Source organism: Rhinolophus sinicus, chromosome 17, assembly GCF_057876585.1.
Source record: "Rhinolophus sinicus isolate RSI-liver-muscle chromosome 17, RSI-T2T, whole genome shotgun sequence".
Taxonomy (NCBI): domain Eukaryota; kingdom Metazoa; phylum Chordata; class Mammalia; order Chiroptera; family Rhinolophidae; genus Rhinolophus; species Rhinolophus sinicus.
The window spans coordinates 203,460,635-203,473,071 of record NC_142517.1 but is presented as its reverse complement, the minus strand read 5'-3'; the positions used below and the strand labels follow the sequence as shown (position 1 = coordinate 203,473,071).

The window sequence follows — 12,437 nt, the reverse complement described above, 5'->3', positions numbered from 1 at the left end:
CCCCACTTGTATGCAGTTCCTTTCCAGGCACTATGACAAGTGAGAAGAGGCAGTGCTAATGCTGTTTTCCTCATTAAGGTTTGAATGCAAAGGGCCCACCTGGTCCAATGGGAATGCCTGGGCTGAAAGGGGAGATGGGAGACCCTGGGAGCCCAGGAATTTCTCCTCCAGGCCTTTCTGGAGAAAAAGGTCCTCCAGGTCCACCAGGTAAGAAGCAGCATGCTTTGCCCCTCTCTCTCAATAACAAAATCAAAACTTTCTCGATGTCATGAGGCTCACATCTGAATATGTCCTTCCTCAGGGAGACCTGGACCACCTGGTCCTCCAGGAGCCAGAGGAAGAGCTCCTAAGGGTGACATTCCTGAGCCGGGTCTGCCTGGAGATCAAGGGCCTCCTGGCCCCGATGGCCCAAGAGGTATGAGAACATCGTGGCAAAGGCTGGCAATGCCCCTTTCCTTAGATGCTGCCAGCTTGGTAGGGATGTAGGAGCAGCCAATGCAGAGTAGAAGCACCTTAGCTCCATCAACTGGGCAGATGGTAAAGGTGGGGGTATGGGCAATAGCGAGCTGGCAGGACCATACCCAGGCCCAGAGCTTAGGCCCCTCACCCTTCTATTTTACCCTATCAGACCACCTCGCTGTGGGTACAACTGGGACTCAGGGCAAGCCTTGCCCATCGCCAGCTCGATGCTCAGCATGAGGTTTCAGAAGTGGCTGTCGGAGGAAATCTCAGCCTCAGTGTGGATCTCTAGCACCTGCCACATAAACCACTGTTGCTGGCCCAGAGTGCCAAGACCTGGGCCTGGCACGCACACAGAAACAGAATCTCTTCGTGTGCTGCTAACAGTACATTTTGTTCCTCTCCCCACTTCACAGGGACAAACTCTAGCAAGGCCATAGTTAACAAAATAGCATGGGACCAGAGCCGGCCCGGGAGCTGGGGGAAGAGCATGGCTCAGTGCAGTGCTTGGCTAAATGCAGATAATCCTATTCCTACTAACCCATAGAACTCTTCTAAAGAGACGCAAATCCACCGTCTTTAAGTGCTTAGCATTTTAGTAAAGGTGGGATTACAATATTGCATAATTCTATTTTACTGCAAAAAATAAAAGTGCTGAAAACTCTGCTAAGTATAGAAGCTAAGTAGGAATAGAATTGGGGCTCAATTCCTATGAGAAGACCCTTGTTTTCAAATAGGTTTATAAGTTTAACTGAAGGAACATTCCTTTCACATCAGCCAAATTTTATCAAAAGCCTATCATCTATTTATTCATATGTATCTATCTATCTATCATCTATCTATCTATCTATCTATCTATCTATCTATCTATCTATCTATCTATCATCTATCTATCTATCTATCTATCTATCTATCTATCTATCATCTATCTATCTATCATCTATCTAATCTATCCATCTATCTTCTATCTATCGTGTTAGAGCAGTTGGATGGCAATGCAAACAAAAACCATAAACTGATTCTTCAAAACGAATGTCTCTGAAGGGAAGGAAGGCTTTGCTCAGGTTCATTTTGTCTAACAGTTACTAACAAGGCTACGCCATTTCTCAGCTTGGGCTCCATGAGACCTACTCTCTGTTTCTCTTTTGATACTATTAATTTTCTTATTCTCCTAAATCCCTCCATCCCTTGCTTGCAAATGCTTAGATTACTTTCCTTAAGAAGCTCTCAAGCAGGCAGCACACATTTATCTCTGACTAAAAGAATCTTTTTGCCTCCTCCCTGTGGTCAGGAGCACCCGGGCCTCCAGGTCCCCCTGGGAGTGTTGACCTCCTGCGAGGGGAGCCGGGTGACTATGGTCTGCCGGGGCCTCCTGGTCCCAAGGGCCCAGCAGGCCCTCCAGGACAGAAAGGCATCCCAGGATGTGAAGGGCAGCGTGGAGAGAAAGGTAAGAGTGCAAGTTGGTCCTTAAGTGGCATGTGAAGACTCTTTAGCTTGCCCTTCAAGGTCTGGGTACTGGGGTCATGGACCACCATGAGCTAATTCCTATTTCCCATGGAAACAGTGATGACATTTCCCAACATCTTGATTTCCCAAAGAATCCTAAAGTTTGGGTAACAATTGGGCAAGTAAGAAGAAGAAGCACAAGTTCATCTTTAGCCCCTAATAGCATACTTGATAACCTTCTAGACCAGAATTGAACAATAGAAATGCAATGCAAGCATTTTTGAAATCCAGTGTGTATTTTACACTTACAGCACAACCCAGTTTGGACTTGCCAGTTTCAAGTGTTCAATAACCACGTGTGGTTAGGGGCTTCTGTATTAAACAGTTCAGTTTTAGACTGCGGACTTTGCTCTTTTACATTCATGCAAGGGGCTCCATTACTGAACTCCCCCACTATTGAAGGCTGAAATATTTATTTTTATGAGTTTTTACCTAACTGCTAACATTAGTTTTTAGTCACCAGGATTTCAGAGAATTATTAGGTTCACAGAATTTTTGTTGTTGAAAAGCGACCAATTGTATTATCCATTTTAACTCTCGTATGTCATAAATAAGGAAGCTAGATATGAGTGAAGCAAATGTTGAAGCTTTTAGGAGCCCAAAACCAGGACCCGACCTGACTTCTGAACCAAATGTGAAGTAAGGCAAAAGATCTGGGCGGAGGGGAAATCAAAATCACCATGAGGCAGCCATGACAATAATGCAAATGGCACCCCTGGAATTGTGCAGTGCACAACATGTACAATGGTACATAACCACCCTCTTCACCTTTATTATAGGTTGGTGCAAAAGTAATTGCGGTTTTTGCAATTATTTTTAACCTTTTAAACCATAATTACTTTTGCACCAATCTAATAGCAATGAAATAAATTTTAGAGAATGTGACTTATATTTGCAGGTATGTGGACTTCCAATCATTGAACCCCAGAATTGGACTGACGTACCATCAGTCTAGTCACCAAGAGAAAGGAGAAAGGGGCTGGCTCTACAACCTCTTCCTCTCTCAAAAAAGACACTCCACCTCCCCAGTTGCTACTCTAGAGAATAAACCGCCCACCCGGAAATAAACTTCAGGATTGGGGAAATAGCATACATCTAAATAAGTGACCTACAATAGGATATACAGAGGGTTAGAAATATTGGCGGAACATTAATCGCGCTTCTTCACTCCCATTCCAGTGGGTAGAAGGACCAAAGAATGCATAACTGTGAGAAGGGTGAGGTAGTTTCCTCAGTTTACCTTTCTAAATTCACACAGTGGGAAATATTTTATCTATTCCACAGACATTCATTAAGCACCTACAGGTATATAGTAGTCAGAGTTCTCGCTGTTATGAGCGTAGAGTTTCACCAGGGAAGACAGACATTCACAATAAAAGATCCACCCATATGAACTGAGACAGGTGCCCTGAGTGAAGGGACATACTTCTGTGAGAGCTCATCAAAAAGCAACTGCACTTGGGCTGGGATTCCAGGGAGGGCTTTCCTGAGGAAATGAAGCTTGATCTGCACTCCATAGAATCCGGAGGACTTCACGGTTGAGGAAAAAGGGATAACATGTGCCGGTTACTGATGGCTGGTGTGGCTGTCACTGAGGGTGGTAGGGTTGGGAGGCATGTAGTCTCCAGGAAGCGCAGCGGCTTTCCTTATTTCCCCTTCAGTTCTAGTCCTTTGACTGTTTCCAAAGAAAGTTCAGGATTATAGGGCTTTTCATTCTGATTTAGTTTTGTCATGATCATGGAACCACCACCTTCCTTTGTCCTTTTAATGGATTATCGTGTTTCCTTCAGACAAAAGCAGCTCTTCTCAGCTTTACAGAAAAACAGTGAGAGACGACTCTTGACCCAGAGGCCAACTTGACTTGGCCCTGCGTTTTGTTGGAGAACCTTTGGATTCAGTCCATCAAACTCTCGTTGCCCTTATATGCCTCCGTTCCAGTGCCCTCGTTTTTATCTGTTCCTAGGACCAATGGGATTCCCGGGGCCACAGGGGCCACATGGACTTCCTGGGTCACCTGGAGAGAAGGGTTTACCTGGCCCTCCAGGCAGACAAGGGCCCCCTGGTCCTCCAGGTAAGCTTCTAATTCCTAATTATCTCCACGCAGCAGCCCACACACGGCACTTTGTTTTAAACACTTACTCTGACAGTCTCATCTCTCAGAAAGTAATTATTCTGAAATTACCAGCAAATTCTTATGAGGTTAGCCCTTTTTGATATAGAGATTATATTTACTACAAAGTTTCATGTTTGGTAAGCTAATGTTTATTACCACAACGAGTATATTTGACAATTAGGAGTTAATGGTAACCTATACTATTTCTAAGATACATAAATCTGTGTTCCCTCACACAAGAGGCAAACACTGATTTGATTATTGTTAGGTGAGGACGGTATATTCAGTTCCTATTCCTGAACTCCCATTGATTTTCCTAGGTGTTTTATTTAATGTTTTCTGTAAACTACATTAATTCCTACGAAGTTGAAAGGCTATTTAATTTAAGCCCGCTAGGCAAAACATTTTCATCACAGTGTCAAAATAAGCCAAGGAAAAGTTGAAAGGGCAAGCAGACGTGTATATCTGAGATTGGCAGAAGTAATATCTTTCAAGATCCTAAATCAAATATTATGGTAAATGTGGTGTCAGTTGAGAATATTTTGCCATCTCCTAAATAGCACTCTAGTCCCAAAAATAAACGGCACTGCTTTGTGGTGGATCATAGTCCAACATGACAAAAAGCTGATAACTTTGATTCATATTTCCTTTCTTTGCATAACCTATAAAACTTGGCAAATTAATATGGAATTTTCAGAAAACTTCAAATGGACAGGATTTCTGTATACATTAAATTGGGGCATACTTGCCATAAGAAATGAACTTAATTTTATGTTGCGCAGGAGAGTTTCATTTCAGGATTTTCTAGGTAGGAAAACTCCATTACTAAACAATAGCCATTCTTGTCAGTTACACTATGCAGATTTTTTATGTAAATAAGATGCCATCACGCTGCTTGTTGTCAATGTTGCCCTCAAATTATGATTTATGCCCTCAAATTATGATTTTTCTCCTAATTCACAATTTAAAATTTCTTTCTGCCATGTGAAAATCGCTGTGTGGCCTTGGTGTTGGCTTTGGATCTCTCCAGGTTCCAGAGGTAAGCATTGCTATAAAATAAATAAATTCCTCTAAGTCTGCTTTCTAGTCATTCCCAGCTTTTTCCACTGTACTTGTGAGTTAAACTTGGTTACCTTTTTATACACAGGGTGCTATAATTACATTAGGTTTTAATGCCTTACAGATATAGTAAGCCCATAGTAGAGTGTCCTAATGCTAAGCCTCATTACAGGTTGTCAAGGCATTGTAGATACTCAGCTTATATTATTTCAATTCAGGCACCGAGTATAAGGGCTTTCTCTGTCAAATGCTCCAATATGTACCAATGCAAGTCTCTTTTTATAAATTTCCAGTATAAATACATAGAACATCCCTAAAATAAGCAGTATCAACAACGTGAAAAGAGGGGTCCTTAACACCCAGGAAGGGGCTGTGACAAGCCTTTCCTATCATGCCCAAAGTCCATTTTTAAGGAACAAATTTCTTTGTGTGTTAAAATGAAAATACCAGTATTCTTTTCAACTGAGGGTTCTCTCGATCCTCCACAATGCAAAAGCAACATATTATTTTGCGTGTGGCATTTTTGAAGAGAATAAACAGAGTTTCTCAAAAGAAGAAAAGCAAAGCTGTGAATGCTTGCATTTGTTTTTCACAGGCATCTGTTATTAACCCCAATGAAAGATGCCCTGAATACAAACACCCTATTTTATTTTTAGGGTCCTTAGAAGAGATGCCTTGGCCCCTTTCTTTTAGCTTCTGGTTTATTAAAATGTAAAGAAAAGCAAAACCATAATTAAAAAAAAAATTCGGCTATTTTAAATATTTATACTTAAAAATTACAGTTGAAGTTTTCACTTTAATCCTTTCACTGTCTGTATGTATAAACTCATTTGAAGATAACATCAAAATCCTAAATCTGAAGTACCAAATGTTCCCCCGCCCTTTCCCTTACCACTGGTGAATGACCACCATAATTATAATTCACAAGATTACTCAGGGAAAATAGAAAATTGTCACATGCATCTCTCCCAAGTTACCCAGAGTGAAAAAGCCAAGTTTGACATACATTAAACTGTACGTATAGTAAATATATACCCAACTCTGTGTTGTTTGTGGTTTTATACAATATTTTACAGGAGACCAAATTCTAAACTTCTTGTAGGGTTTAAGTCCATTCTGTACAGGCCCATCACCTGCTATGTAGACTACAAACTTTGTGATTATGGCTGCATTTTCTAGGATTTTCATGCTGCTTTATCATTGATTGCTGTTCTTAAAATTATTTTGCATACTTGTGTGAATTTTAAAACCATAACTCATAAACAATGTATTTTAAAATAATGTTACATTTCTTAGCATTCATCACATAGATGTTAAGAACAAAAGTTGGGCCCACCCCAGACCTACTGGCTCAAAACTCTGGACTCTAACCGGCCAGATGATGTGTGTGCTAAAGTCAGAACTGGTGCTTCTCAGCCCTGGCTGACACTGGAATCATCTGGAAAAGAAATGATGCCTGGGTTAAGTCTGGTGTGGCAGTTAAGAACACAGGTTTGGAGCCAGAACATCTTGGATTCTAATCTAAACACTGCCATGTGTCACCTTAGACATGCCACTTACTTACTTGAGCCTGAGTTTTCTTTCCTGTGACACACAGGCTGGTTGGGAGCATTTAATCATAAAGCACTGAACACAGGGCCTGATATGTGATAAAGCATTCAATACGTGCTAGCTGTTATCATTATTGCTTACTGTTATTATTTCTTTTTCCTTGTGGAATGTTCACAGGGTGACTGAATGAGCTTTAGAAAAAAATGTCTTAAAGATATAAATGTAACCAAGAAGAAAAAAATATTCCAAACCTTCAGAGCAGTGGTTCTCAAAGGGAGATCCCCAGACTGGCACCATCAGCCTCACCGGGAATATATTTGATATGCAAACATTGGGCCCACCCCAGACCTACTGGCTCAACACTCTTGGCTCTAACTGGCCAGATGATGTGCTAAAATCAGAACTGCAACTTACACTGGTGCTTCTCAGCCCTGGCTGACATTGGAATCATCTGTAAAAAATGATGCCTGGGTCCCACTCTCAGAAATTCCTATGTAATAAGTCTAGATGGGTCCCAGCACCAGTACCTTTAAAAAGCTCCCTAGCTGAGTGTATCGTACAACTCAGTGTCCCAAGTGTATAGGATACGCCCAGGCCGTGTCCTACACCAATTCAACCAGTATTTCTCTGGGGGGCGGAGGGGAAGAGGGGCAGGGGGAGGGCGCAGGCATCAATATTTTTATAACTGCCCTGGATGATTCCAACATGAATGCAAGGTTAAAAGTCATGCTTTAGTGCCTCTGAAGCATGAAATTCTATCTCTTTGAGTAACAGATACTATGGAACCTCTGCCACCCCTTCCCCCTGGCTGCAGTGTATTGTAATGAATTAGAGTGACATTAAGCTGAGTGTTAAGAACCCACCAGTACCTCTCCCAATGTCACCTGTGGCTGGCTACCCAGTAAAAAGTTGCCCAAAGATTTGAAATCCTGTGAAGGTCATCAAATTATTGCTGACTCAACCAACCTTCACTATTCTGTACTTCTCTTGCTTCCTCAGAGATCCCATTCACTCACTCATTCATTCAGTCAGTCAGTCATTTATTCAACAAAATGTTTTCTGGAAGTTTTGCATGCACCCCGAAATGAACAAAGTTTTGCCTTCATGGAGCTTTTATGGGGTTGTTGACAACACTTCCGTGTAGTGTCCGAAGCCGGTCTAACTTGAGGATGCAGAAGGAGTGTGTTCATAAGCATTTGACTCCCTCACATCAGCGGTGATTCTTGTTTCAGGTGAACAGGGGCCACCTGCAGATTTGGATGCCTGCCCCCGAATCCCTGGGCTTCCTGGAGTACCAGGCCCACGAGGACCAGAAGGAGCCATGGGGCTCCCCGGGAGGAGAGGCCCCCCAGGACCAGGTATGAGCCTCACACTGATTGTTCGTTATGTGTGTATTATGTTGCTGAAATGAAGATCCTTGGTGTTTTTTGCTATGTAAGTTTTTTTCTTTTTTTGGAGCCTAAACTAGTGAGAATGAAGTAATACAAATTTCTTTCCCCTTATACAACTTTTTCTACATTTATCTGAAGGTTTAATCCTGTACTGGCTGGATCAACACATCCCTTCCATTTATTTGTTGAAATCCTACTTAAATCTTTTATACTGCGTAACTTTTGACATGAGGTTCTGAAATCCCTTAGCCCAACAGAGTGCATTCTCTACTAATAGTCGTTAATAGCTGTTGACTTGATTTTGAACGAAAAAGTACTGCATTGGGGCTCTGTGGAGCAGAAACAGCCTACAAGAAAGGAGAAAGACGTGTACCTGCTCGGAGGAAGGAAAGGGAGGGAAAATGGGGAGGGCTGCTCTAAATTATGGCAATGACTGCGTTGTTCATTTAATTGATTTGAGCATTGCTCAGTCACTGTCAGGGTAGCAGGTTCCTTATTTAAGTATTTAAACCAAACCATTCCTTTAAAAGTGGCCTCCATATAGTTTATTTTCTCTTCTCAGATCACTCCCACATTGGCTAAGTTATAAAGAGATGAGGGAGTCCGGGGCTCGTCATCTAGAGGCCACTGCTCTCTTTGGACCAATGGGCAGTGCCCGTGATTCTACATAACCTGTATGCCTAAGAGGCATGAGGCCATTCCCTTTCCCTTTTTCCCTACTGCCCAGCTGTGGTTTTAGCTCTTTTTGATTTAGGGCCAAAGGAATTAGACGCAGAACTGAATTTTGTTTTTCTCATGTTTCCCCAAACCCACATAGCGAAGGGCCCCAGAGATGTCCCCTCTGCTGGAGTCTGAGCAGCTCTTGGGTTGTGTCCAGATCTGCTCCGGAGCCCTCCTCAAGTTAGTGTGGGGGTGGTTGTAGTCACTGCACTGCATCTGTGTTTGTGCACTAGGTTAATTGGGTGTCCCTGGAGCACCCGTTGGGAATTGAGGCAGTTACTTAACTCCTCTTTTCTTTGGCACTCGTTGCACGGACAAAGCTCTCAGTCAGGCAATGTAACTCGTCACTCAACGAGTTTAAAACCTTGCTGCCTTGTTGTGTATATATTTACAACGTCAAGGGCTGGGTCCCTCTACCTTCAAACAAACAAACAAACAAACAAACAAACAAACAAACAAACAAACACTTTCCTCAAGCAGAAGACGTGGCCACCAATGGGGTTCAGCAAATTCATTTCAGTGACTACGTCCAGAGTCGCCCCTACTTTTTATAAAGTATGGTACTAGGTGTCGTGGGCAATATAAGTGTGAATAAAAAGTATTTTTTACCCGTCTAGGGTCTCACAACCTCATGGTGGAAACAGGCGGCAGACCATAAGTAACTCTAAATAATGGGAGATCATAATTTGTGTTTTAAAGGAGTTTCAAGCAAAAGGCATCAGGAGAAGTGGCCAGGGAGAGGTGAATTCCAGTGTGGGGGATCCCAGGCCTGCTAAGACCCCGGTGTGAGCAGGCCTTTGAGCAGAGAGAGCCTTTAAGGAAAGACTGGGTTTAGAGGAACCAGAATTGTCCAACAGGGAGATGGCAGAGGCACAGGTGGGGCAGGCTGGCCTAATAACCTGGGAACTAAGAGTTACCAGCTACATCTTTGCTACTCAAAGTGTGGTCACACCCCAGACCTGCATAGAATCTGCATTTTAACAAGATCCTCAGAATATTGTCTGTACATTCAAGTTTGAGAAACCCTAACTATATTACATGAATGCCATCCTTGAAAGAGTCAGCTAAGAGTGACACCCTCCCTGATGACTCCATCCTTGCCATAGGTTAAGGGCTTGAAAAAGTCGTGATGCCTGGGCCTCAGCCTTGACCAATAGCAAGCAAGGGAAGCAGAGCCTGAGTGTCAGTGTTTTGAAAAAGCTCCCCAGTTGGCAGCCAGGGTTGAGACCCACTGCTTCACCCCAATATCAATGGCGACCAGATGGGTGGTTGGGTTCACCCATCGTGGTGGCTTTGGAAAATAACCAAAGAAAGTAACCGAGAAGACAAAAAATAAGTGGACAAATTCTGTACACTTAATAGTGTTCTTGGGCACAGATTCCCTCTTCACAGATAGTGAGCTTCTGAAAGAGGCTGACAGGCTCTGCGGGCGCAGGTGTGATCACCTGTCATCGCTAATTCCTCCTGACGTGGGTCGGATGGGCTCCTCCAGCTGCAGGCGGCCACAGGAGGGCCTTCTCTGGCTTCCCGTGCCCTCTCCTTATCGATGGGGCTGATGCTGCCTGCTGGCTGTGGGAACACCGAGGACGCACTTGTGCCGCAGCGTGTGGTTATGTTTTCACACAGTGCACAGTCCTTCCTGGGAACCATCCCGCATTTTCCCCCATGTCGCACAGTGTGGGCTGCAGTGCTCCCTGGCCCAGGTGCCCTGGAGCTTTTGGCTCTACTGTGCACCCACTCCTGAGCCAGTGCTTTGGTCTGGGCTCCCTCTTCTCTGACATGGCCGCCCGGGCTCCTGCTATAAAGGACCCGTTTGCTGACACTGTATCCTTTGGTCCCCTCTTCCTGTCTATTCCCTCTGGTCCCTGTGGATGCATTGGCTGTATTGTCCAGTTGCTAATAAGTGACAAGTCCGTTCTAAGGGTGTAAAGTGGCCCAGCCCTGAATGATGGGCCATCTGTAGGTGTGAGGGGCTGGGACACCACCCCCAAGGTTGGTAGTGAAGGATGAATTGCCACCAGGAAGTAGCACTTCCACTTAAAATGACATTGTTGGTTTCCTCCTGTTTTCCCTTCTAAACCTTTTTCATTGCTAAGCTGAAGAAACCAAGCATGTAACCAAGTGCTGCAGCTGAAATCTACATAGAAAAAAAACCCCAACAAACTTCTGGCTTTTTCCTGCCCCAGTGATCATGGGTAATGGCCACGCTAAGTGTAACTGTGTCTGTTAAGAAGCCTCCGGACGGAAAATCTGCGCTTTGCCCCTCACACATCTCTTTGATCTATGACTTTTCCTCCCTGTGACGAACCCAAAGGCGGTTTCATTTTGGTTTGAACTGTCACTGCCTCATGGATATACCCACATCCTGTTAGGGTGTGTTTATCTTCAACATGTGACCCTCTCAGAGGAAGTCATCCATCGAACATTGGAGGGCTCTTAGATGTAGTTTTGGTCTTTAAAACAAGTTCCAGGTGGAGGACATGTCTGCGTAGTGGAAAGTTCTCGGCACACAACTCAGGTTAGCAAAGGCCTGCTTCCTGTCTTCAGAAATGCCATCCTCCTGCCAATTTCTCTGTCTTCCCTAAAAGGAGCAAAGCCGACCTTGTAGCATCTGGCCAGTGAACTCTTTTCCCATATCAACAGTGATCTCGCCCCATGTTGATACCTTGGGGGGAATGCTTGCTCCCTTTTCAATGAGAAACCCGTTTAGCATGTGGGAAACCCTTTCCGGAAAAGCTCAGTGGCCACAGGCTGGAATGACCTTGTCGGGTGGGAGAGAGAAAAGAATGCTCTGAGCTCACCGTAGGGGCCCTGAGATCCTTCCAAAATAACAGACATGCTCTTTGAAGCTGTTGACAACTCACATACAGCAGTGCCATCTGGGAAGGGGGGATTCTGCCCAGTTCTAGAAAGTAGAGGGCATCTATCACCCATGTGGGTGTAGGGCAGGCTTCCTTCCTCCCTCACCGAGTAACAACCACCTACAGAACACAGTCCAGGCACTGCTCGGCATTCCAAGAGAATCTACTTGTGACTCGGGTGAGAAAGCCTGATGACAGCACCCCAAAAGGCAGGAATGCCCGGAACACCCACACTGAATGTCCACCACCAGCATGGGGTGTGGAGCAGAGGGATTGGCTGCTGTTGGGGACAGAAGCAGCAGGTTTGTGTGGGACACGCTCAGGCAGGTAATATTAGAACACATTTTAAAAGCAGTGAGGTTTGGGGGAGGCATGCATATCAGATGGCTGCAAGGGGGTCCTGTGTGAGAGTGCAAAGTCACGTGACACACCTACCTGATCACTAGAGCGTGGCTGTCCCCTGCTCTCAACACTCGGGTGGCCCCCAAGGCCCTTGTAGAACAAGTGCGAGGGTGAAAAAGAGTGAAAGCTACTTAAGTCAAGCCTCTTTGACTTAATCGGTTTGGCTTTCGGGTAATTTGTGGCAGAGAGAGAGAGAGAGAGAGAGAGAGAGAGAGAGAGAGAGAGAGAGAGATAGGACAGAGAGGGAGAAAGCGAGAAAAGACCGAGGGAGCGAGAATAACAACTAGGAACCAGAAGCCTTGAAAGGGCTAGTAATTCAGGTAAGTAATTCATGGCAACAAACACCCCCAGAGGCGAGGACGGTATCTGCTACTC

At 44.3% G+C, this 12,437-nt stretch overlaps 1 protein-coding gene across 8 annotated transcripts in view; it reads left to right on the top strand.

Annotated features, from left to right (window-relative positions):
* Positions 1–12,437, top strand: part of COL4A4 (collagen type IV alpha 4 chain) — a 117,481-nt gene that overhangs the window by 95,108 nt on the left and 9,936 nt on the right. For 6 of the 8 annotated variants that reach the window (XM_074314163.2, XM_074314160.2, XM_074314179.2 and 3 more), the window contains 4 exons: positions 79–207; positions 302–415; positions 1,751–1,906; positions 3,929–4,993. In XM_074314163.2, the coding sequence (XP_074170264.2) occupies positions 79–207; positions 302–415; positions 1,751–1,906; positions 3,929–4,179 (650 nt within the window). In that variant the 3' untranslated portion in view covers positions 4,180–4,993. The other 2 variants (XM_074314188.2, XM_074314153.2) reach the window with 2 other exon arrangements.